The following is a 25,668-nucleotide window of genomic DNA, read 5'->3' on the forward strand; positions in this document are numbered from 1 at the left end:
GGATTCTAATATTTCGAGAATAATTTTCTAATTATAACAATAATAGTAGTACTTCAAAAAGGATTCTGATATTTCAAGAATAGTTTTCTCATTATAACAATAAAGTTTCAGGAGGCAGAGAATTACTTATCTGTTTGCCTCTCCATGGAATACAGAATGTTCAGATCTCCAGGCAATTTGAATGGTAGAATACCATGGTTTTAGGAGCAGCATTAGGGGTGCAGTTGGTTTTTTTCTTCAGGTTCCTATAAAGGATAATTACACAACTTCAAATTAGGATGAATGAAATTTGGGTGAACCTCACCATTTTACTTCATATCGTCCAAACATAAGCATTTTGATGCAAGGCTGTAATATGATGAAAAAAACAAGCAGAACAATCAAGTACGGCTACCCACTTCATATTATTGTCCCTTGGAAGGAGATTAGGCGATCAGCTTACAAAAGAAGTAGCTTTGGTTGATTAACTGGCATTTGGCAACATCATTGGTAGAAAAAATGAGTGCATGATTCATTTAGTTTGATTGGGCAAGCTGTTTACCAATTTGTCTTTACTTCAGTTTCTTCTTCACAACTGACTTGACAACCCAATCTCCTATGCGGTTCAAATTATTGTTTCTTGGAAGGAGATCACTGTTTCTCATGACAGAGGTAGGACACCTTCTCTTTGAGTTCTTCTGCGGAGACAATTAGTCCGCTTCCAGCCTCCCACGATAACTAGCATGAGTGATAGAACAGTTCTCAGTTTATGGTGCCTACTTTTCTTTTTCTTTTTTGAAACGAATGGTGCCTACTTTTCTGAGACTCATTTATAGAACGTGGAGGCATTCTTTTTTGCTCATTGACTATTCATAAATCATAACCCTTGCATCAAAGAAATAATGGTTATGCATTGAATCTCGTCAAACTGCTATATAATTTCTGTCTTTCTGAGGACAGGTTTCTCTGTATAGTACTATCAGTAGCTCCCAAGCATTACATTACATGTAATGGACAGTAAGAGGAAGGGAAAGAAAGATGAAAAAGGGTCATCTTGCTCCTGGTGAAGAACTCCTCGCCGTTGTCGTTCCTCCAGGAGACGACCTGGCCGCCGTGCAGGCTCACCCCACGGTCGCTCCATTCCATTCGCCCTCTCCCTGCGCTCGTGAACGGAGAGCGGTGACGGCGGGGAACCGGAGCCCCACACGGAGAAGTGGCGAACTGGCGATAGCGCCGGCGGGTTAGGTGGAGGAAGAGGCGGCAACGGTGGAGCAAGAGCAACATCTAATACTCGCCGTGGACGGACGCCGGGCAGGCCGCAGCTCGCCGGGGATGCGACGACGGCTGCGGGGAGAAGGGCCGACGGGACGAACGCCGAGCTCTCACGACACTTGGAGACTCTGGGCAGAGGCACCGTGGGCCGTGTCAATGACTTGGACTCTGGGCCTGAACCATGGCCACTCACTCATACAGATCAATCATTTTGTACTTGCGGCCGTACAATCGGCCCATAAACTTGGTGAAACTGTATGGGCCTAAAGTTAGAACAAAACACTACATGGCTCTGCTAGTTTCACTTAGCTACTGAAACAATATTTAGTACTTCCTATATTATCTCTAATCACTACTAGTTTTTTCGATAATTTTCAGGGACTAAAGAAGAAAAGACGTGGCATCTGTCATGGGCACGGAGCCACGGATGAAGAAGACACATCTTCCTGTGGACCAAACAGATTCCAAGGACGGCGCCATATTTAATCACAGCATAATACTAGGGCGGCCACACCTGCTTGTTTATTCAACACCAAATACCGATGGTACTTGGGCATCTCTTGCCGACATCCTTTACCCTTTTTTCTCTTTTTTTAATTCAATTTATGAGCTTCTCCATATCCTTGTGGCACTACCCCAAACTTTTCTGGCAATTCATCAGCATGGCATAACCGGTACAAATTGAATGGACAATCCCTGGGTAAATTAATCCGTCGTTAACCTCATAGCACATGTCAATGCAGTGGCATCCAATGCTCAGTTGCTCTCTGATTGAGCACGTACCACAGTACGTCAGTACTTAACGAGCAAGAGAGATCATCAAAGATTCCATGGAAGAAATAATTTTCGTCTAAAGCAGGGGCTAAAAAGATAGGATATGCCAAAAGTTTTCCTTTACTTTTGTCTTGATACTATATTCTTTCTTTGTGCAAAGATCAAAAGAGGAATGCAAAAAGGACACCGGGGAAATGAAAGGAGTGACCACTACATCACCAGACTTGTTTTTTTAAAAAAAAAAAAGATGATGGGGATATTGTTAAGATATGATTGCTTCATCCCTCAGCAGCAACTGATGCCCTGCTCACCTGTATAAGGACGGAGTGATTCAGTAAAACAATGACCATATATACTAGTTTTGCACCAACTCCTTTCTTTATAAAGATGGCAACGGAAAGTAATACATGATTATTAGCAAGGATATGTATCACTCTGTAAAGCCTCCATCAGTAAGATATGATGGGGATATTGTTAAGATATGATTGCTTCATCACTAGACTTAGTTTAATATCATATCAATAAGGTAGAGCTTCAGACAACGGATGGAGCCTCTCGGCAAAGCTTAACAAGAGGCAGCAACATCACATATCATATCCTTCGATGCCGTTTAATATCTTCATGTATATTCTCCGAGGTACTGCAACTACTGCTTTTTAAGACATTCTTAGAACAGATCACAGGATTGATGCACGTGCAATCCTTCATCATACCCACAAGAAAGAATGCTGATCTTTCGGTCAGCAAGGTCAGCATCTTTGAGTGTCAAATGGTGACTGATATGTCAAGATACAATGCTTGAAGGGGAAGAAAGAACAATGATTTGTTAATCTTTTGTCAGCCTGGCCGCTTGATGCACATCCCATATAAAAATAAATTCACCTAAAAGGTATCCAAGCTCGAGCTATAACCTGATTGCTAAAAATGAAAAACAAATCCCTAGGAGGCTACAAGTTGGTACAATAGATAATTTTATTTCACAGGGTTAACAGTTTGATACGGCATTTCAACTGCTGAAATGTGAAAGCTGAGGAGCGAGTGTTTTAGAGTAGGAATCCTTTTTTAAATAAACTGAGTACGGTTTTCATCAAAAAGCATATCAGCATGAGGATAATAGTTATTGCAAGAAGCAGAACTCATGTGCATGGTACTATTATTTGAATTTTCATTGTGAACTTCCCATTCCCAACATTCTAACTTGCTCAATTGTACATGTACTACAGATGTGCTATGCGCCTATGCCGTCCTCAATTCCACTATGGCCAAAAAATGAAAATAGATAGAAGAACTGTAGCCAAATAGTGTAAAATCCAACCCCCAGCTCGAATTTTCTGCAAACAGAAATAACGTGCTCAAGTCAGGTTACCTTTCAATATGAGGCGGTATCAGAAATCAAATGTAGGCATGATAAATACAGCACTAGAATTCAGGGAGCAAACTGACTACACAAATCAGGAAAATATTCTGATACCGCAATTGATTTCTGAATTCTAGTGCTGTATTTATCATGCCTACATTTGAAGAGCATAGGCAATTGTTATTTGTTAGACATAAATGAGTATAAGACACCCATATTTTTTGTACTACTTTAGACACCCATAGTTCTTTGTACTAAGCTTCATTCACAGTCTCTTCGCACTTAAGTGGTTTGCTTTGCTGGAAAAGACTGGGGACTTAGGATATGAAATCGGAGGATCACCTCTAATAATTTGGCATTGATTGGTGACAAGTAAAAATATGCCCTTGAGAAAACATCAGTGAAAGGTCATTTGTACCTTTTGCTATCAATTTGTTAAAAGACAATAATAGGCCCAGGCCAACTGGACAGAGGAGGTTTCAGAAAGCAAAGAAAATTGTTTGCTTTCAAATAGGAAAGAGTTAGCCAAGCTAATTCTGACCAGTGAACATCATGTGTTTTTTATTGAGCATCAGTGTTTACCACTCACTGCATGTTATTTTGTTATAAAACAATGAAAATAAGGGTGGGTATTCACACATCCGAACTATGCAGCGAATGAGGATTTCAGGAGCCACAAAATGTTCAAACATGGATTGTCAAGTTGGCTGACAATATGAAATCAAACTTATGGGCTAAAAACCTAGCACATGATGTCCTCAGCATTACATTTTTCACACACAAGACCCAGCATACTAGTGCGTGCAGCAGCATGTTGCTTCCAAAGTTGCAAAAATATCACAGATACCAGAAAACTATTTGTTGTTCATTAACTACCATCATGCAAGGTATCATACGACAGTCCCAAATTCCTAATATTGAAACATGGCTCCACAACTGGCAGACTCATTCACACTTAAATCCAATCCAACAATCACCTGATGAGAACTAACAATAATACCAAGACTTCATGGCAGAATCAGCAGCATAATCTAAAAGGGAAAGAAGCAATTGCTTACCTTCTTGGACAGCATGGATGAGGATGCAGATGAAGGTAGTAGACCTGAGACACCGATGTCATATGAAATCCTTCCATCAGGAAGGAACAGCCCATAGTGCTTCTCGGAGCCAGCTCCAGGTTTCCCATTCTCATTAAACAAGGCAAATATATAAGCTTTCACTGGTCTATTTGGCTTCAGAGGAGTTCCCTTCCTCAGGAAGAGCCGCTTACGGAGATTGAAATTATATGTCCTTGCATTCTCAGATGAAGCTCCTGCTTCACTTTGATCTCCACTAGAAGCCCAGCCTGTCTCTGCCACCCGAACCTCCATGTCATCATACCCTGCGGCATGTAGAGCAGCATAAGCTGCATCTATCTGAGCATCAAACATGTTGTCATAGTGCAGGCTGTTATTCGGATCAACAATTCCATTGTTGGGTTTAAAGAGAGCATAATTGATATCAATATGTTCTGGATCATAAGTGTAAGCCAAAAAGGGGTACGCGTTGACATAGAAAGATGAGTGAGTCGTTGCAAATAAGTCCAGGAGAGGTTTCATGTATGGCATGAGTTCTTCCTTGAAGACACATGCAGAGGGCGGATAAGAAGTAGCAAAAACAGCTTCAGAATGAGGTGTGAAAATCTCAATCTGTTTCTCCAAGTGGAGCCTCTTAAGTCCATTATAAACATTCTTCACAGCATCAACAAGTGGCTGGTACAAGCTCTGATCTTGGCCTCCCAGAACCTCGTTTCCCACAGTGATCCCAATAATGCGCGTCTCAGGGAGATAAGGCTTCACATTCTGATTTAGCCAGTCCATCGACTTGCTCTCGTTTGCAGCCATATCCTTGACAAGCCCGTTGGGGATTGCAATGACCAGGTTGAGCCCGGACCCTTTGAATGCATCGAGAACGCTGTGATCAGAGTCATATATCTTGACATTTCTTATCTTTGACTTCCTCAGGAGCTCCACCACTTTATCCGGGGAAGGGAGGTTGTTCGCTATTCTCCCATAGTTTATCCCATAACCCCCGACAAAATCTTCAACCGCTAGCGAACCTAGTCACGACAAACACCACCAATCAAATTTCAGTTTCCCCCGACAAAATTTCCTCTTTTGTCACATACTAGTAACATCTTTGAATGCATATGTAGCGCAGCTCACTAATCGATCACGACAACAATAAACCACTGAATTGAATAAGTCGCATAAGAGAAAATGCCAGTACCTGGTAGCGGGAACGCCAGGAGGCAGCAGCAGAGGAGCAGCAACGTCGTAGGCGCCATCCTCTCAGTGCCGCAATCCCTCAGCGAGGAGCAAGAACCAAGCAGGAGACTGCCACAGCAGGCACCAGCAGCGTCAGAGGGGCAGGCACCAGCAGCGTCAGAGGGGCAGGCAAGCAGCGCCTTGCTGCGCACTTCAATTCCGAGCCGAAGCGTGGCGCCGGGGCCGCAACTTCCATAGACGGACTGGGGCCGCTCCAAGGCCGGGCACCGGCGGCTGCTCTCCCCCCGCCGCCGCTGCCACTTCAGCCGTCGCACGGGAAAGAGAATCGCCAAGAACGGAAAAGAACAACGGATCCCTCACTTCCCACACACCGAGACTCCACGGCCGCCGCAATTACCAACCACCAACAAGGGCACGGCAAGAAGGAATCTTGACCCCCGCGCCGTCCTCTAACACAGGACTGTACAGGTAGCGCAGCACAGGACTAGCAAAGCGAAGTGGTGGAAGGATGCCTGGACGAAAAGCGGGGAGCTTTCTCCCGGCGACGGCCGCGGGGGGGTTAAGAAGAGGGTTTGCTTAGCGAGAAGGAGATCGACCGGGGGGCAAACTGAAAAGGGTGGGCGAACGAAGTGGATTGGTGACCTGACGAAGGAAGGGGGGCCGCCGGTGGGGGATGAAGGGGCGCGGAGCAGAGGTGCCTACCGCCTTCCGCCCCGGACACAGAGCCGGCCGCGGGCGGCGGGTGGCGAGAGCGACGGGGAGGGGAACCGCAACCACTGCTCCGGCTCTCCCTCTCCGATGGAGGATGGGGTTTTCGCCGTTACGGCCGGGGTTTGATTTTTGAAAACGCGGAGACGAGGGGAGGAAGCAGCCGGGGTGGGCAGGCGGAGGCAGCAGTTGTGCTGCAGGGGCAGGAGGCGGCGTGGCGGTGGTGTGGTGCTCTGTGCGTGCGTGTCGTGGACCGGCGGTGGTGGGGACGGAGGAGGGTGGCCGTTTTGCAAGTTGCCCCTCCAAAGTCCCAAGGTGTCTCGCGTTGCCATCCCTGCAAACTTTTTATAATATTTTATTTGTTAAAACACGTATCTAGGACTTTCTTTTGTGCTTGCGGTTGCCTTTTTTTCCCGTGTTGATGGGCATTATTTTTCAAAATTCCAAACCAGAGGTGTAGGGGTATATGAGCATGTCAAGAATTAAGTGAACGTCGAGCAGAATAGGAATGTTGTAAGAGTCAAGGAGCGACACGCAAACGAGTTAATATAAAAGGTGTGTCGGCTGCGCACGCGTTTTCTAAGTTGGATCTCCAGGTGGAGGCTATGTGTGTCATACTATATGTGAAAAAGAAGTAACAACTTATTAGAGAAAAGGTATATGGTGGTGTGAATTCATTGTGGTTTTGTGGTGTATGTGAGTTACTTACGGATAAAGGTTTTGTTAGCTTAATCATAGAGCTTTTATAGGCTATAGTCTGTTGTAGGATTAATGGTTTCCAAGGATTTCTAAAAGAAGTTGGGTTGGGTATAGATGGATTAGTGACATTGTTAAGACAATGGGACATGATAATTCAAGAGTAAGGAACGTATGGAAGAAGAACACAATCGACTTCACTAACTTTGAACCAGTTGCAACCTAAAAATGAGTGAGAAAATAAAGAATGCTATTTTGTATTTCATATGAAGGTCATGTTGGATTCTTGTAGATCCTTATGCGAGCTTGTGGCATGACCGAGTGACAGAGAGATTGGCTTTCTTCCGTGGTTTTGCATTCCACCTCTTTAAAACGATCTGCAATGTTCTTTTAGGCTTCCTAGTTCTAATAAATTTCAAGTAATTTATTTTAAAAACACTTATAAATGCACGGACCGTGGGAATGAATAACATATAACTCTATTTTATGTTTTCAAGTAGACATGTTGATTTTAAATGTTTGTTAAGAAGAAAAACTTTTCACATGTAAAATGCTTGAATTGAGCAAGAAAGTTAACGTCAATTTAAGAAATATTGTAACTTTGCAAGCTTAGAACAATAGAACGAAAATTGTTAGCTCGTAAAACAAAAGATAAGGAATCATTTGTAGATAATTAGGCATGCTCCTCGTGACCTAGATCTCATGACTTTCCATGCCTAGCTTATTATTTAGTCGTCGTGTACGAAGCAAGTGTCATTACACGACAACTTCTTCTTCTCTTCTCCAATTCTACTCCTTCGCGAATCATCAGTACATCCCGACGACTTGACCACTCATCCAAAGCCCCCATTATCTTACCCAAAGGAAAACAAAAAAAGGATTTGCAACACAACGAGCAAATTCTGCGCTGGTATCCACGACTAGCACCGGTGGTTTACTGATTTTTGTAGGTGGAGCGAAAGGTGGTTGATGCCCGTCAGAAAACACATCCCATCACCATCAGAAAGTGGAACGCACACGCGTCTGGCCTTTTTGGGTTTGAGCTTGTGAGCCTCCGTACCGTGTTTAGTGGCACTAAAAGCCAATTTCTGTTGTGCTTAATCCTCAACCACCTTTCCTTTCGTGTTTTTCTTGGCGGTCTCAGTGCAATGCTTGCTGGGTACCAAAAGCTTGCGACGGCACGGTGATGTGGTGTGGTGCTTTTGGGAGTGGTCGTCACTCGGACACTCACTACCACACCACAAAGCTCTCTCTTTTCCAAGATGCTGCTTTGCTGCTCGAATCCGAAGACCTCGCCATTGACTGGAAAAATTTTAAAAAAATCTATCGGAGAGTCTAGCTTTTTTGCAGATAAGTCCTCGAAAGAGCCATGCGACCCGTGCACCGAATGGCTTCGTGCCTTCATCGCAGGAGAGCTTTCTCCGGCGGAGGGCCCACCCGGCCCTGCGGCGATGGCGACGGATTCCGAGCGGGCCCCGCGCTGTCATCAGCTGCTGGCATGGGTGGATTTTCGATCCGTCAAGCCCGCGGGCCCCGCCGGAGAAAGCGACGCTGGATCGCCCCTGACCCCCTTGTGAATTGTGGTTAAGTACGAGAAAGTAACAGGAATCATTACGCGATAACAACGCATCATTAGTGAATGGATTACCCGGCCATCCCGTCTTGTTCCACTCGTGTCAGTGAGGTGAGGTGCCGTCGCAGTAGCCTTTAGCCTACTGCTACTGGAGTACTGGACGGCAACGATTTGGCCCGCCGTGGCCGTGTGGTTAGGCCGGTGAGACCTCCTAATCGTATGATTGGACGCCTCACTCCAACAATGATACCTGCAGTGCAGGGACACCGGACACCAATAATGCACGGCCGAGATTCTTCCCCCGCTCTTCAGGTCTCCAGCTCCAACGCAACCGACGCCGTCTTGGCGTCTTGGATGATGGTGACTCGCCGTCTCCATCAGCCCGGCCACGCGGCTCCAGCCTGTGTGTGTCCTGGCCCAACGACGAGGAGTCGACGGTGCTGCAATCAGGCAGCTATTTCTTTCGGCATCGAACCGGTCGTTCTCACCTCATGACTCGGACTCGACTCCTGTCCTTGGCATCCAGCCAGGTCACCCTCCGTGCTCCCCTTTGGTTACCAGACGTCCAGACCGGCCGGTGCAGGCGTGCGTCAAAATGCGCAGGATCAGACGCGGCTTCTGCGAGGAAAGCACCATCCTTTCCACAGATTATATCAGCAGTGACACTTGGAACAAAAGGACCAAAGAGGATGCTGAGGCTTTATGGACTTCCGTTCACGTTCAGATACGAAAGCCTCTAAAGCATATATATATATATATATTGCATTAGTGGATGGTAGATGAGTGAGGTAGCTCTCACCCTGTGATGCATTGAGCGAGAGTTATTCAAATGAATTGAACTTCACAAAATTAAATTACATGTATCCATACGTAATATTAAGATTTTTTAAAATTTTAGGTGCATATTTAATTTCCAAACGTTAGGGATCATTTATTAGCTTAAAAAATAACAAAACATGTATGCAGGACAGACCTAACTAAAAAATAAAAAATTGAAAAACTGAGTGACGATCTAGCTACACTAAAATAGTGCTTGAATTTGAGGGGCGGCCTGTCCAATCACTAGTAGAGAATTGGCTTTTAGTCCCGATTGGTAGGATGCAAATCTCCCGAAAATCCATCCGGGATAAACCAACCGGGACAAAAGAGGGGGTCTTTTATCCCGGGTCACTCACAAGTCACGCGATTTTTCACGTGAAATATGCGCGTGCACGCTGCGTGGGATTCGAACCCACAACCTCCAGCCTCGCGCGTAGCTTCCTTACCATCCCACATACACAGCACATCTAACTATACAGGGGATACTATCCTTTTGTATTAACTCGTGAGGGACTCTTTTATCCTGGTTTGAAACACCAACCGGGATAAATGACCCCCTTTTATCCCGGTTGGTATTACAAACCAGGATAAAAGGCTCTCGACCCTTTTATCCCGGTTGGTGTTGGAGGGGTCTTTTATCCCGGTTGGTGTTTCAAACCGGGATAAAATACCTCTCAGGGTCTTTTTCCCACTAGCCTTTGCAACCGGGATAAAAGGTCCCGGTTGGTGAGCCCCCCACCATTGATCGAGCTTTAGTCCCGGTTGGTGAACCTTTTGTCCCGGGCCAACTTTAAACCGGGACAAAAGGGGGCGCATCGAAAACCAATTCTCTACTTAGTGAATAGTACTAGAGTAAGAAAAGTTACACAACACGGTAAAAATGTCACGATGTCATTTTACCGTAACAACGTATGGGCATCTTATAGAGAGAGGGGGACCGAATCGACTGATGCACTATGGCACAACCACGACTGCGAAAATATCCAGCCAGACACCAAGAATATGGAAAAGAGTTTTGAGTCCGTTGATAAATGAGAGGCCGATGTCCTGATGCATATAGCTCGAACGTTCCAACTTTCGGGAGATGAAGATGTCTTTCATCAGCACACCAAGAAAGAAATCGTGATATAATTCGGATCCGTTGACATGGCATCTATCAAAATTCAGAAACAAACCGTATCTTTGCTTGCTATATCGTAACACAGCTCTCGCTTTCTTCCGGACCCAAATTTGAAGGTTGGCTCTGTTCCATCTGCACCAAGAGAGCTGCCCGAGAAGTCGAAGGAGAAGACCAGCTTGTTGGTCGCATTGGATGAGCCGAAGCTGAACTTGGGAATATCTTCGGTAGTGACTGGCAGGGTCCTCGGCGGTGAAGCCAGCGTTGGTGTAGGTGGCGGTTCAAAGAGAGAACTTTGGGCTTTGGGAACAGGGAATGTGAAGCTGAAACCTTTGCTTGTATTTTTATCCGAGACCTCGGCAGCTGAGGTGAATGTCACTCCTGATCTCAGAGGTTGCTGAGAAGTGCGTGTTTCAGGAACTTCAGTGTTAGCTCTGCTGCTCTGAATTCTTTGACTCGACTCTTCTGCACTGGGGCTGCTCGGAGGTACCTGAACACACATGGTAAAACATAACTGATTAGAGGAGTATTTGACGCAACCAGAAATCTGCTTCAACAAATCCAATCCGCAGTGAACAACTGATGTATGATAGCAGTGGAGAAGAAACTTAGATAATTGATCAAGAGAAAATGCAAATAAAAGAAAAGAGAACCGTTGTTTTGCATTGCACTGCCACAATTAAAAGTGGCTCTGTATGATTTTTGCGTACAACATTTTCAGTGATTCAATAGTGTGTACTCCCTCCGCCCCAAATTATTAGTCGTTTTGGCTTTTCTAGGTTCATAGATTTTGCTATGCATCTAGATATAATATATGTCTAGGTGCATAGCAAAATCTATGAATGTAGAAAAGCCAAAACGGCTAATAATTTAGGAGATGTAGAAAAGCCAAAATGGCTAAAATAATTTGGGATGGAGGGAGTATATCCAATTGACTTTGTGTTTAAGAAAGATTCAGAGTAGATAGCTAGAAATCTTTCGTTGCACTAAACATATACATTTAGGAAACAATAGGTACATTTGATTATGCTAAACAAAGCAAACAGGATATACCTTCTTTGCATCTGCAGTCTCCAAATTACCACTACCACTCTCATTAGTGCCACTCTGCCTGTGACCATTGCCAATACTGTAATCAGGCCCTTTAATCTGGCTATTGGTGGCAACAGAAGAAGCATTTCTCTTTGCTAAAGTCTGTCTTAGATCTAGTGGCTTCAATGTAGGGGAAGGGATGGTTCTCTCAAGATGCTGAAGTATTTTGAAAGCTGTTTCACTTGACTTAGGATGCACAGATACTGAAGCACCTCTGGAAATGTTGTCTACAGCAGAAGTGTGTCCAGAAGTTGCTCTGCTTTCTATGGTGCTTTTCCCATCAGGCCCTTGCAGATTGAATGCAATACTCTTTGTAGCAGCAGAACCATCTCTTGGAAAGAAGGAAGTATTAGACCCAAAAACATCAATCTGTCCTCTGGAAGATGATGATGGTTGCACCATACTACCGCTTGTTGATGCCAATTTATCTTCTACTAGTGCCTACAAATTAAATAAGAATATTAGAACAAAAGGCACAGGTGGGCATACAACATCTTTACATTGGAAAAGTTCTCATGTGATAGCACATTAAGCTCTAAACATAGCATACAGTGTTATAACTCGTTTTCAGTTGTGAATCACGATTCAAAGTTTTCTAGAGCAAGAATTACAGGAATTATTTGTATTGAATATACTCATGTTTGACAACCTTCCAAGCAGAGAGCGATATCACCCAATCCCATACAAGGATAGAATGATTACTAATTGCAAACTTGCACAAACAATTCTAACATATAATACAGCTACATGGGCTTCAATCTGCCCAAGCTTTCTTGTTTTCATGAAGCAAAATAGACAACGGTGTATCATGGTAACAGTAAAATACACACAACTTGATCAACCGATACCTTACTTCCAACAGAAAAGGGAGTTGAAAGTTGTGGCTGTCCAGAAGAGTTATTGTAGGTACCACTATGCCTGCTGCTCTGTAATTACAGAAGAATGAGCATCAATGTTATAGCTCCCAAAGGTGATATTTGGATGCTCGTTTTTAGTGATAGAAATAGCTAACGACAAAAAGAGGCATGCCAGAGCTTAGTATAGAAATCGATTGCAATATAGATCAATATACAACCTTAATAGATCTCTGAAATACAGAGCCACTATAAGGCGTGCGAGAAAGAGGCTGAGGCAGAGCCCTTCCTTTATTGCTTTGTGGTGTAAGATAATTGGGATAACCTCGGACAACTGAACCAGGCCAGCATACTGAAGAATCAGTAGCTACTTTGGGGAACACTTTTGATGTGGAATTATCAGCCTCGACTCCATGACTCAAAGCTCTGAATTTCCGCTTCTGAGACTCATGTACAGAGGCTGAGGTCTGTGCTTCCATAAAAGCTTTGGCGATTTCAATTGGTGAAGAACCGATGCCATGCGCCTAGAATGCCAATAAAAGCACAAGATCAGATACAACAAAATCAAGCGGAAAATAAGGATTAATATGGTATTGCTTAAGCACTGTGCGTAAATTACACTCTTGCAATCTGTTAATACGCAAAAGAAGAGATTAAAAATGTTTGAATCACAATGTCTTTTGAAATTGCAGCATACTTCAGCAAATTATTACTCAGCTACCAACATAATTCAACTTCAAAAGCATATAGACAGAATTCACATCCTATAGAACTAACAAAAGGCAAAAGGATTGCCAGGTGCTTACAAACATCTTCTGTACAGATAAATAATCATAAGGCGAAGTTGTGACATTCTTACATTTGATGATGGAGTACCCCAAGGTGTCTGAGGATCAATTAGTCTTGCGGGTGTTGAAAATGGAGTGGTTTCAAAACCCTTTGCAGTAGAGCCCGGAGCTCTCTGGTCTTCAACACTAAGATCAGGGGTCCTTGACCGCATGATCTCTATTAGACGCTCTGTCTCATCCCTGTAACACCAAAAGGGAGTGCAGGTATCTGAAATTCCTAGCTTAAATAAACAATAAACTCAAGACAAAAACCAGACAACCACCAACTATCGTCTGTTACGGGATAAATATTTCTCCATATGATGTGTGACCACTCCAGTAGTCTGGTTATGGAAGTCAATGGAAAGAAGAAATGATAATGGAAATGATTGGCATTCACAAGTAACACAAAATACTTTGTTCAGTTTCTTGTAATATCCTTTGCCAACAACTGCATCAAGTATTTGTTGGTAATCGCCCAACTCAGATCCCTAAAAACCCACTGTGACCTCATCTTTTCCCCTAGGGGTTTTCCTTTTCTAAAAAAGGTAAACCTGGTGATTTCTATAAATTACATTATTTCAAATAAAAGAATTATTGTAATACCCCAGCCCATTATGTGGCGTTTGTATATAGGTTGGGTTTGGTATAGGGAAATTGTATGGGATATGTCAAGGTAGGTTAGGGAAAAGGATATGTGATTGTATTCCCTTTCCTGTGTTTGGCTTGCATGAAGTTTTGGATTGGGATATAATTTTAGTGACCAAAATAGCCCTCTGCTGAAAATAGATGAAAAATTCATGAGCTCTCCTTGTTTGCATAAACAAGTCAAAACGGAGCAATATTTAGCATTTAAGAATTCATCAGTGCCTTGAATTTGATCGCAGGATCTTCCGTGTTGCTTCCCTTGTCTCAGACTCTCAGTAGATCTAGAAAGTAATTGCAGCCTACGGAAAGACCTAGGGAAAAAAGAAAAACAATACAACTCCTAAAGAAGCATGCAGCAGCTCCAAACGAATACTAGCCAAGCAGCTAGCATTGGCGGAGGGTGTCCGCCTCCCCTGCTCCGCCATGGCCAAATCACGGCTGTGCCCATTCTTTATTGGGCGGTGGGCCTGGAGGCAAGCGCGGCGGCATGCTCAGTGCTTGCCTACAGCGGAAACTTGCGAAGAGATTACGCGGCTGCAGGCTTGGATTGCAGGTGGCGCGAGAGCACGGTGTGGTGGAGATGAGCCCTGGTGGCCAGATCGGAGGATGGGTCAGCGAGTCGAGCGGGTGGCGGAACTCGTCGTTGGTGCTCCGGACGTCAGGCGTATGGGCAGGTGGGCCTGGTGTCCATTTCCCTGTCTAAACCCACCTCCCTCGATGGGATAAGTTTCCCTAGATCCCCTCTTATCCCTTTCCCAAAATTTGAACATGGCTGTAGATTTCCCCCAAAGCTCATATCCCATTCCCATCCCACATTTCCGACTATCCAAACACCACCTTACTGTTCTAATTTCTGTTAAGCCACATGTGTTCTGGGTGGAATCAGTTCCACCTTAGTAGTTTAGATAGGTTGAGCCAACTTATAAGCTTTCATGTTCCCTAAGCATGCATATAGTTTACTTAATTATTGGTAAAAAATTATGAACTTTGACTTTTTACAATCCTAAAATACCTACTAAAAACAAACAAAGGGAGTACTACACAAAGGTCAAAGCTCCGAAGGTGCAGAAAACCTACCTAGAAAAATGTCTCTGGTTAATTATATTTTCAATGTCAGCAAGACCATTTCCATGACTTGGATTTCTGTCACCTTCCAGAAGCAGGTTGAATTTATTTCTCACTTGAATCGTTGGCCCAACAGCTGCAGCATTGGTGTTTGGTTCCGTGGATTGTCTCTGCGGTTCACATTGCACCATAAGAAACTAACAGATATATCTTGATTGGAAATGAAATGGAGAATACATAGGCAAACAAGGTAGGTAGCTGGCTACTGATCTTGTGGTTTGCAAGTAATGCACAAAATGGAAAAGAGAACAGGGTCATCAATCATTATCCTTATTGCTTCTAGCTCCAACAGTATATAAACTTGAAAAAGATTAAATCATGAAGTGATGGAACCAAAAGTACAGAATTTGGGGAAGCAAACCTAGGTACCATTGTAACAGCATCTGAAGTGCGCATTCTCACGCAATGAGCCAACATATATATAAGCAATATGATATAGTTTTACAATCTAAGACGAGGTAGCTTAAGTGGGTATCTTCTTGTTGTGCTAACTATTTTCAAGTTTTAAGTGCATAATGATAGACCATGAAATGCACGAATAGAAGTTATCTAGCATGGTTACATTGGTCTGTGACAGCAGTATTTGAGGTAATGTAGTAACAATTTATTTGAAAAAGTAGACTCCGTAGATAGAAAAAACATACTTTTACAAATCAAGAGGAAAAAATCATTCTCAAGAGAAGAAACTCTGCTTACTTCAGGAATTACATCCAGTGATTCACGATGAACCTCTTGATTATTGTCTGCAAACATTTGAAACACCAGTAAGGATCCACATGAAACATTGAGATGCAGGATAGACAGAACCCTTTTTGCACTAACTCACATGATGACAACTTCATAGCTACATCAAACTTTATAACAGGGATATACAAGTGGGGGCTACTAAGAAGACTAATCACGTACTGCAAAGAAACTAAATATAGGACGGGTTCATACATTAATTCAATATTATAATATTTGACGACTGAAACACTTCTTACTCCATTGACCCTCCAATAGCAATTGGACATCAGTATGGCATACCAAGAACAACCAATGAACACATCAACAATTATGTCCCTTCCGAAAGAGCAAAACTAATAAACCATACAACCACAAACCACCTTAAGCAACCCGAAACTCAAAGCAGTAGTAGTAATCAGGAACTGCCTAGCAGAAGAGCTCAATTAAGTTGCATCAGTTGGTTGACCTCTGTCACACTTGATCACGAGCCCACTAGCAGATTCAGCAGAGCAGGTATTTGATAACCCTTCAGTACAAGCCCACCACATCGAACCCTAGGTTGGAGCATTGGTACAGGGCGACCGTGGAGGTGGCATGAGCGCTTACACTAAACCCTAGATAGAATAACGCCAATCTCAGAAACAAACGCGAGCCACGGTGATCCCATTCCACCAATGGCGACAAACTCGCTAGCAAAATAGGTAAAAGAAACGTCGCACAGATTCCCCCCCCCCCCCCCCCCCCGGTTTGATCCACTTCGGCAAACGGGCAACAGCCGTCAGCAGAGAGGCGCGGAACAACGTGGGGGGCAGGGAGGGGAATCACCAGAGGGGGCGCGGTCGCGAGGCATGGTGGGGAAGATCCTCGAAGCCACGGGGAGCCTGGGGAGCCACCGGCGGGGGGCACCCGCGTAGGGCGACGCGCGGTGCATCCCGCGGCGCGCCGGCCGCCTCGACGGGCCCCCGGCGCCGCTGGTGTCCTCCTCCGCGGCCTCGGCGGCCGCCGCAGCAGCGGCCGGAGACTGCCACCGGCGTGAATCCATCATCCTCGCTTCCCGCTTCGCCGGGGCTCTGCTCCGTGCTCCCCGCTTTGGCCTCGCTCTAGCCCGGTTTTGCGCTGGTGCGCGGCGGCGGCGCGGCTGGGGTTAAGAGAGGCGACGGCCCAAAAGGGCCCAAAGGCACACTACAGTCTAGCAGGCAGGCAGAGCTCGTGCTTGCTGACTGCTGCTGCTGCTTCTTCCTTTTTGAATTTGGAATAGGGAATGCCACTAATCAAAACCGTATTATCGCGGAATATGGCATATAATATGGTAATTATAACTCTTGTATTATTTTTTGGATTTTATTATGAGTTTAATATGATAAAAATATGTGACGAATAGTTGCAACTAGCGCGGATTTCACTTTTTTGTTGCATCATGAGCTATCCATTTATATATTTGTGGAAATTTTTTTATCATTGTAGACGTGCAATTTGAACTCCCAACCCAAAAACGCCAATATAGTTGGTAAAAGAAGACTACGGGCATGTTCGGATGTTTCACGGCCAAATAAAGTTGGTCGTTGCAATATACTTTGCCAAAAAGATTTCAGCTAAAGTTGCGATGAGTAAGGGCTCGTTTGGTAGGATTGTGATTGTGGCTATTTCGATTCTGGCTATGGCTTCTTCGGTAGAGCAGCTTTTTTTTTACTCCGTCTGGTTGAAAAAACGTTTGGTAAAACGGCTTCTCCGATTGTTTAAAATGGATAGAAAGGTGAAATGTTCCTAATACCCTTATTTTTTCTTTTCTTCCTTTTATTTTCTTTTTTTCTCTTCCTATTCTTTTTCTCTCTTCATTTCCTGTCTTCCTTATCCACTCCTCCCAGCCCTCCCCGTTTTCTTCTCCGTGAGTCCCCCCCCCACCTCGCTCGCTGTCGCGCCGCCATCGCCCCCACCTCGCCCACCACCGGCCAGCCCCTGCCTCCTGCCACCTCCGCCGATCTGTCCCCACCTCCCACCGTCCCCATCGACTGCCACAACTCCCGCGATCACCGCTGCGCCACCTCGCGCCACCCGTCTCTTGCTCCGTCGACCGTCTCCACCCCTCGCTCCCGTCGCCAGCCATTTTCACCCTCGGTCCCCGCTACAGGTTGCCTTCGCCCGTCTCCAACCGCGATTAGCTGCTTGGCTGCCGGCTGCTGCCTTCGTCTGCCTCCGGGCCCTCCCTTGAGGGCAAGGGTGGGAAACGAGGAGGACGGACCGCCGTCATCATCTCATCCCATTTCCATGTTTACGTTACCAACTAAGAGTGGTAAAGGACCCTCTAATTTAGCCTAGCAAATTTAAGGATCGAGCTCAATAAATACCGAATTAAAATATTCTATGATTTAAAGCTCAAGATAGATAGGGTTGATTTGAATTGTGAAAGAGGTATGGGGTCATGATCCATTACCACCCGTAGCTAAGAGCCATGGGCAAGGCAAGGATGAGTGTGAGCTAAGTAGGAAGAGAATAAGACATGCCGCAATTTAGCACATGCTGTCGGTATTTAGAACAAGCAACCTACCAAGGGTATCCCTAAGGTAGTGGATTGGTTGGTAGGGTTCGCCGACATTAGGAACTCGAAGGTGAACGCTAACGCACGATTTAGACAAGTTCGGGATATTGAATAGCGTAATACCCTATGTTCTGTGTGTTGTATTGCGTTAGTTGTATTGAATTGTGTTGGAGGGGGTCCCTACCTCTCCTTATGTATCCGGGGGCAGGGTTACAGGTCGGTTGGTTACAAGAATACTAGTCGGATACTCTTATTACAATGAGGAGTTTCCTAATCTTCGTGTAGTTCCTGCTATTCCATGCAGACTACACCTTCATGTATCATAGTCTCCATGCCAGACACGCATTGATGTCTAACCCTATATTTGGGACTATCCGATTCTTCTGGTGGTCCATAAATATATATTTGATACATACCTAAGTCCTGACCCTAATGGTAGCTGCGTGTGGTTTTGATTCTTAATTTTGGAAACATAGTAACATGTCGTTTTGATTCAACTCTATGATATAAAAAAGTCTAAATTTAGAATTTAAAGGTTTCATTTTATGAGGATCCATTTTACAAAATTAATAGAGAAAACATATAAAAATGAAAATTAATAGAGTCTAGGAACTATACTATGGGTGCTTGAATTGGGAGGCTGATATCAAAATGCTTAAGAGTTTAGTTCGCACTTGAACTATCTCTTGAAATTTGGAGCACAATTTAATGTCCGCTTACTCCCTCCATCCTGAAATATAAGACGAGGATATATTAGCAAGAGTAGCGAAAGATGTATATACCATTGATTTAATGGTAGTTGCATATAACAAGGAACCAATCAATCACCCTTATCTTGTTAATTATAGAAAGAATTAAATGATAATTATCCAAATGTGCCAACAATACCTTATATTTGAGGATAAATTTTGAACCCTTGATGCCTTATATTACAGGACGAAGGAACATGCATATCAAGGTTCAAAATTTACAATCTTTGATCAATAATTTAGTCAATATTTTTTTATTTTTTAATGTAAATTTGACATGGTTGGATATGTAATCAAATGTACTCTCCAATGATTATAAGTTTGTAACATAAAAAATATAATATAAAATAAATGAATGGTTAAAATTTAATTTGGAAAGCTGTACATATCATAGTGCGCTTTATAAATAGGAACAGAGGGAGTACTTTCTTAGCATGGTTAAGATCCACTATCATCGAATCTTTGAAAACAAAAGAACAAATAAACACCACACCTAACAAAACAAACAAATAAATAAACAGCACATCACAAAACAATAAACAGCAGGAACAGACAAAGATCATATCACAAGATGAAACCGAAGGCAAATAAATATAGGGAAAAAACTGAAAGCAGAAAGTTAGCTTTGGAGGAACGCAGAAAGGTCCCAAGTAGAAATTCGAAACCACCACCCGGAAACCCAGACACAGCACGAGCCACGCACGCCCCCGCTGTCCCCCTCCCGCCGTCCCACCACCTCGCCCGCCGCCGCCGCCGCCGCTGCCGTCATCGGAGTCTCCCACCGCCGCCGCCGCTCTCCTGCCTTCGCCACGCCCTGCTCTCCTGCGGCCGCCCGCCGCTTCACCCGCCCCACTCCCCGTCGCTTTCGCCTGGCCAGGTAAAGCCGCCACCTTTCCTTTCCCTTGCCATTTCCTTTCTTGCGCTGAGGAGCCACGGCTCGATCCAGATCCAGGTGTCCTTGGACCGCGACCGCGCCTCTCCGCCTTTCCCCGTCGGCATCCTTGTCGTCTTCGTCTCCCCTGGGCGCCGCCGCAGTGGACCGGAGATCTGATCTGCCGAAACCTGAGGAGTTGCTTCCTTCTCCCACTGGTGAGGACTCCCTTGCTTGCTTGGCGGATTGCTCGTGTTGTCTTTGCTACCGGGGCCAAAGTCCAAAATGTTTCTTTTCTCTCCTAGTTTGACACGGATTCATTTGCTGACTGGCAGAGCATGATCCTGCGGTGAGTGCGGATAGCTCGTGCAAGCTGCTGGCTTGGGAGTTTCCTTTGTAAACTGTTCTAGAGAAATCCTGAGGTGATAGCGTAAAATGGATGCGAGCGCGGAGGTTGCTGATGCTATTGGTGCAATGGGCATTGAAAATGCGGCAAAGGGGAAGTTGCCGCCCTGTGACAATGTAGAGGGGCATGGAGAAGAACACGGTGCGCTGGCTGATGGAGCGCATTCGGGCGAAAGTGAGGTGATCAACCCATCTGAAGAGGTGGAAGGAGAAGCCACCTCACAATCACAGGACATAAAGCCCCGTGTTCCTGAGGTGAGGCTTTGCCATGTTTACACATTGTCGGTGCTGATGTTGTCAATCGATAATCTGGTGACAGTCATGTATTTTCTGGCATTTTCATGTGTTCCAGGGGAGTCAAAACCATTCACCAAAAGTCGTTAAATCTCAGAGACAGAGCCCTCGAGGCGGAGACAAGAGTCAAGCTAGGAGAAGCTCTCCTAGTCCTTCTTATCCTAAGGCACCCATTGCAAGAGTTTCTGATCCAGATCTAGTTGATAGCTCTTCAAGCAATGGTGATGCTAGTGTCAGTAAGAAAGTAAGTTCATTTTTTGTTATGACTTATGTATGAATTATGATATGCCTACCTATATTTTATAGTGCCTATATGCATAACTGCTCATATATTGCTCTTAGAAATGTTAATGTGCATTGCAGTTTGATCTTATACATATTTGTTGGTGATTTTTTTTCATTTCAGAAGGCCGAAAAGAGCAGTTTCCGCCCAGTTGCCAAGGAGAGCCCATCACATGAGGACTCAAAGTAAGCTGTTTGTTTCTTCTTTGTGCACTTTGTGGCTCTGTTTTGCGTCACTCTGTCTGTTTTCTGAATATGGACTTCAAATCTTTGCTCTGAGCATCCAATTAATAGTCAAGCCTGTTAACTACCCAGATTATCTTGAGTACAGCAAGGCTATGTATTGTTGGTACTGTTAAATTTGCTAGATGTTTTGCAGCGTAGATGATTTAATGCATCTTTTGAAGTACTTGCTCTGTCAAATATGCAAAGGGGATCTTTTTTTGTAGGGATCCTCTTATTTCTTTGAACAATTTTTGTTGTTTGTTCCACAAACAGTTTTAGCTACATGTATTATTTTTAATTTGTTTATACGTTAGCACGTGCCATTTTGGACACCACTGTTCGTTATGACTTCCGTCTTGCGACAGTTGAAACTGAGTTCTGTAATGCCAAATGTTAACATTAGTTTCTACACAAGCTCTCTCTATGGATGCCTGTTTCAAACCAAGACATACCTTAAATGTCATTTTTTTCCTCTGTAAATTTATTTTTTACCTAGCACACTTAGATATTAAAGAGTTTCTTACAATACCATGCACTTCATTCCAATCCAGAGAGAAGAAGAAAACTCAGAAGCCATCAAACCAACATTCTGTCGAAAAGGATATTGAAGAAGAATCAAATGAAAGTATAAAACCTCAAAGGGTTGGCAGCACTCCTGCTTATGGCTTTAGTTTTAAGTGTGATGAGAGAGCTGAAAAAAGAAGAGAGGTAACTCATTATTAGTTAACTTTGACAGGTTTTAGTTTCAGAACGTATGGGTATTATTCCTTTTGCTTACGCAGTTCTGCAATGATATAGTTCTACTCAAAGCTTGAGGAGAAGATTCATGCACAGGAACTGGAGAAAAGCAACTTGCAGGCCAAATCAAAGGTTTGTATCTGTATTCTATTTTTGTGGGACTATGGAGGTGGCATTGCTCGATGCGACATAGAATACAACAATGGCTTAATCCGTTTGTTAATACCATGCAGGAAGCTGAAGAAGCTGAACTCAAAATGCTTAGAAAGAGTTTAAATTTCAAGGCAGCACCAATGCCTAGCTTTTACAAGGAACCACCTCCTCCCAAGGTTGAGTTAAAGAAGGTAATTGTTCTCCCCTACCCATGGCTAACTTTCTTCTTGTTTCACCAGAGATATGCTAAGTCTAAATGATGAAATATTTCAGTTTATTGCTAACGTGGAAAACATTCTTATCATTAAAGATTCAGTCTGAAAACATTCTGTTAATCAAATAATCATCCTTAAGTTTTCTGCAACTCTTGAATTCAGTTTACCATATTTTACCATCATGGTGAACTGAAAACCTAATCTTGGTATAATATCAACATGATAACAATTAACAAAGGAGCCTCGTATTTGTTGTTGCCAGCTGCCATAGAATTCTACTCTATCAATTAGCAAACAAAAGAGCTATGCCATTCTTCTATTCAGATATCAAGATATCAATTACATCCTTGCCTTTACATTGCTTAAGAACTTGAGGGCTTAGAATGCACTTTGCACACCTGAATATAAATTTCTGTAACTTGTACAGTTGTAGTAGAGATTCTTATTTTACAGGTTAGCAGAAAATGAATAATTATCTTGAGCATCATATCATTCATGTCTTCCTTTGGCCATTTGTTGTATTAGGTTTGTACCCTAAATCCCTAATATGTAGTTCCTTGGTGAATTCATTGCAAGTTCATAATCCATACTTTGTGAAGCACTTAATAGCCTTTTGAAAAAAAATGAGGCAACAATTATTAGGCTTCAAAAGCCTATTCTTGACTTGTTTTCACTAGATGGCTGGTTTTGGATTTCCAACTAAAATTTTATCTAGTCAGATGTAACTAGGTGCAATGTTGCTATTCCTAACTTCGAGGATGCTATACTATTCTCTTTTGATATTAGATCCCTACAACAAGACCTAGATCACCAAAGCTTGGCCGCTCCAAGAACACAACCTCAACAGGCACAGAAGGAAATACAAATCCTACAGTGCGTTCAGCTCGTCTGAGCCTCGACGAAAGGGTCTCCCAAAATGGTATCAAGAAAGCACCCGCCACAAATGCAGTGAAGAAACCCCAACGAAAATCTCTCCCTAAGTTGCCATCAGAGCAAAAGGCTAAAGTTGATGTCGCAGCTTCTCTTTCATCTACAGAAGAGCTAGAAAACAAGCCATCGACAGATCCCGTTCGAGAGCCAATCCGTGCTCAAGTCACTCCCGAAGAACCTGGACTCAACGTGTAGAAGAAACCTACCAAGTCGGCTCCAGTGAAATGGGAGGGCTGTGCCTTTTTCCTTTATCACATTTTGCTATTTCTGCAGTAAACTGCTGGCTGGTATTATGTACTAAAATTAGTCTCATCCCCAGGAGTTTGAAGAATGGCAAGTGACCCCCCCGTATTGTTTGTCTTAGTTTCTGTTCACATACGCGGTATTTGTAGTTGGCAATAATTTCATATGATTGTCCTATTTCCAGGGCTATATACCTCTCGCTCCAAATCGATTTCTTTGCCATCCTCTCTTCCCCCAGAAACTTGTTGACGATTGATGCTGTGACTCCACGCATTGATTCTGTGGGATGTTTGATTTCTGCTTCTGATGAACTAGTTGGAACAAACGATTCTGACTTTTATTTCACAAGCGGTACTACTACTGATGCACAAGTGACCAAGAACGTTGTGCATGTACAAGCTCTGCAGGGTCTCAGGCTAGAGATCTACTATACATAGCCCTACAATTCAAGCCAAGACGCGTTGTGCTCTTCCAGATTCATGTTTTACATGTGGCCGGAGATTCAGTTCACAAGCGGCAGCGAGCCGGCCGGTGACTCGTCGGAGCGGCCGCTCTGATTTCTGGCATGTTGCTCTTCAAGGAGCCCGGATCCAGCTAGTTCACAGCCGGTGGTGGATTTAGATCTCAGAGTTCATCGTCTAAGAGGCCGCCGTGATGAAAGGATGCTGAGCTGCCCCCAGGAACGGCGGCGGCAAGGACTCGGCGTTGTCGTTCTCCTCGTCGTCCTCCTCGGCGTCCCACAGGAACCCGGCGTACGAGCCCAAGACGTAGCTGCAGCAGGAGCAAGAGCAACTTTGTTTGTCAGTCTGATCTGAACGCCTGCACCGAGCTGGAAGAGGTGACAGTGACACGGTGATGGCACTCACCAGTCGTCGGGCGCGGCCTGGACGGCGCGGGTGTAGTAGTCATCGGCGCGGGCGGCGTCGCGGGTGGTCTCCCAGACGAGCCCGGCGTAGAGGGAGAGCGCCTCGGCGTCGCCGGGGCTGGCGAGGATGGCGCGCTCGCAGTACTCCTGCGCCCTGGAGGCGTCCCCCTCCACCTCCCTGAGGAACCTGGCGTAGTTGACCAGCACCAGCGGGTTGCCCGGGTCCGCCTCGATCATCTGCCGGTAGTGCGCGTCCGCGGCGGCGCGGCCGCTGTCGCCGCCGCCGCCGGCGTCCCCGCCCTGGCCACAGCCGCACGCGTTTCCGCGCCCGCCGCCGCCCCCGGCACCCTGCTGCTCCGCGAGCGCCAGCGCCGCCTCCCGCGCCGCGGCCGCGGACACGTCCAGCCCCGTGCTCGTCAGCAGCCGCCGCAGCGGCAGTGGCACGCCGGCCCCGGCCACGGCAACCGCGACCTCGGCCTCCTCCTCCTCGCCCTCGCCGTCCTCCTCCTCGAGGGAGATGGAGGCGGACGAGGACGAGGACGCCGACAGCGACAGCCTCGGCGCCCTCCCGTGGCCGCACCCCTCGTGGTCCTTCTTCACCCTCACCGCGGGGACGGCGAGGAGCTGCGCCGCGAGGTCCCCCTCGGACATCGCGCGGCACAGCACCGCCCCGTGCCTCGGCGCCGGCACGGGCGCCAGCGACGGCGACACCACCGCGTGGTGCTCCGCCGCCGACGCCGGCGCGCGCGCGCAGTTGAGCAGCGGCGAGGACGCGCTCCGCAGCAGCATCGCGGTCACCTACTCACCTCACTCCTCGTCCGCTCCCTCTTCTCGCCCCCTCGCAAATATCGCGGTGTGGGTGTGAGGGTGTCCGCCGCTGACGCCGCGGGGCCGCGAATATTTATACGCCCGCTCGGCCCGCGCACGCGACGGCGTCCTCCGTGGCCGTCGGTGATTGGGTGGGCCGGTACGCCCGGTGGCCGGTGGGTCCACGATGGGCCACCGGGGTAGTTGTCGCAGCAGGGAGGTGGGGCCCCTTGGGTGGACAGTGGGCCCGAGCGCGGACGGACGAAATGAGCTGCGGGCTACGAGACGGAGGGGCGTGGGCGTGGGCCCGCCGGGGGTAGGCGAGTGCGACGGCGGTTAGAGACGGGCTTGACGGCGGCGAGGCCGCCATTTTGTGGCCTTTTGTCTAGTGCTGATTGGCTGGCTGCCGTTAGGTTTTACATGCTTGGCTGCCATGGCCGGACAGCAACCAGGGGGGTGGTGAAATGTGTGTACGGTGGCAGAGGAGGGCTCTGTATGTGGAGCTCGCGACATGATAGGTC

At 45.5% G+C, this 25,668-nt stretch overlaps 4 protein-coding genes across 5 annotated transcripts; 1 reads left to right on the forward strand and 3 right to left on the reverse strand.

Moving 5' to 3' along the window:
* Positions 1–2,129: 2,129 nt before the first annotated feature.
* On the reverse strand, positions 2,130–6,561 carry LOC117852680 (glucan endo-1,3-beta-glucosidase 14). 2 transcript variants are annotated; one of them, XM_034734879.2, is made up of 3 exons: positions 5,651–6,561; positions 4,441–5,480; positions 2,130–2,336 (listed from the first exon to the last, which is right to left on the reverse strand). In XM_034734879.2, the coding sequence occupies exons 1-3, from the start codon at positions 5,706–5,708 to the stop codon at positions 2,304–2,306; spliced, it is 1,131 nt and encodes a 376-aa protein (XP_034590770.1). In that variant the 5' UTR covers positions 5,709–6,561; the 3' UTR covers positions 2,130–2,303. The 2 variants fall into 2 exon arrangements, with proteins under 2 accessions (XP_034590770.1, XP_034590769.1); XM_034734878.2 differs by lacking the exon at positions 2,130–2,336 and adding an exon at positions 3,167–3,356 and having other exon boundaries at positions 5,651–6,559.
* Positions 6,562–10,448: 3,887 nt separating this feature from the next.
* On the reverse strand, positions 10,449–16,967 carry LOC117852850 (uncharacterized). The gene is made up of 8 exons (XM_034735132.2): positions 16,660–16,967; positions 15,805–15,851; positions 15,061–15,218; positions 13,368–13,536; positions 12,730–13,032; positions 12,503–12,580; positions 11,616–12,095; positions 10,449–11,052 (listed from the first exon to the last, which is right to left on the reverse strand). Exons 1-8 carry the CDS (start codon positions 16,877–16,879, stop codon positions 10,609–10,611), a joined length of 1,899 nt encoding a protein of 632 aa, XP_034591023.1. The 5' UTR covers positions 16,880–16,967; the 3' UTR covers positions 10,449–10,608.
* A 3,099-nt stretch (positions 16,968–20,066) lies between these two features.
* On the forward strand, positions 20,067–23,664 carry LOC117852675 (uncharacterized). The gene is made up of 8 exons (XM_034734873.2): positions 20,067–20,208; positions 20,326–20,650; positions 20,748–20,933; positions 21,096–21,157; positions 21,748–21,904; positions 21,995–22,066; positions 22,168–22,278; positions 23,089–23,664. The coding sequence occupies exons 2-8, from the start codon at positions 20,426–20,428 to the stop codon at positions 23,425–23,427; spliced, it is 1,152 nt and encodes a 383-aa protein (XP_034590764.1). The 5' UTR covers positions 20,067–20,208; positions 20,326–20,425; the 3' UTR covers positions 23,428–23,664.
* A 126-nt stretch (positions 23,665–23,790) lies between these two features.
* LOC117852676 (uncharacterized) lies at positions 23,791–25,226 on the reverse strand. The gene is made up of 2 exons (XM_034734874.2): positions 24,342–25,226; positions 23,791–24,246 (listed from the first exon to the last, which is right to left on the reverse strand). The coding sequence occupies exons 1-2, from the start codon at positions 25,127–25,129 to the stop codon at positions 24,114–24,116; spliced, it is 921 nt and encodes a 306-aa protein (XP_034590765.1). The 5' UTR covers positions 25,130–25,226; the 3' UTR covers positions 23,791–24,113.
* Positions 25,227–25,668: the final 442 nt, after the last annotated feature.

The sequence above is a fragment of the Setaria viridis genome, chromosome 4 (genome assembly GCF_005286985.2).
Source record: "Setaria viridis chromosome 4, Setaria_viridis_v4.0, whole genome shotgun sequence".
NCBI classification, from domain to species: domain Eukaryota; kingdom Viridiplantae; phylum Streptophyta; class Magnoliopsida; order Poales; family Poaceae; genus Setaria; species Setaria viridis.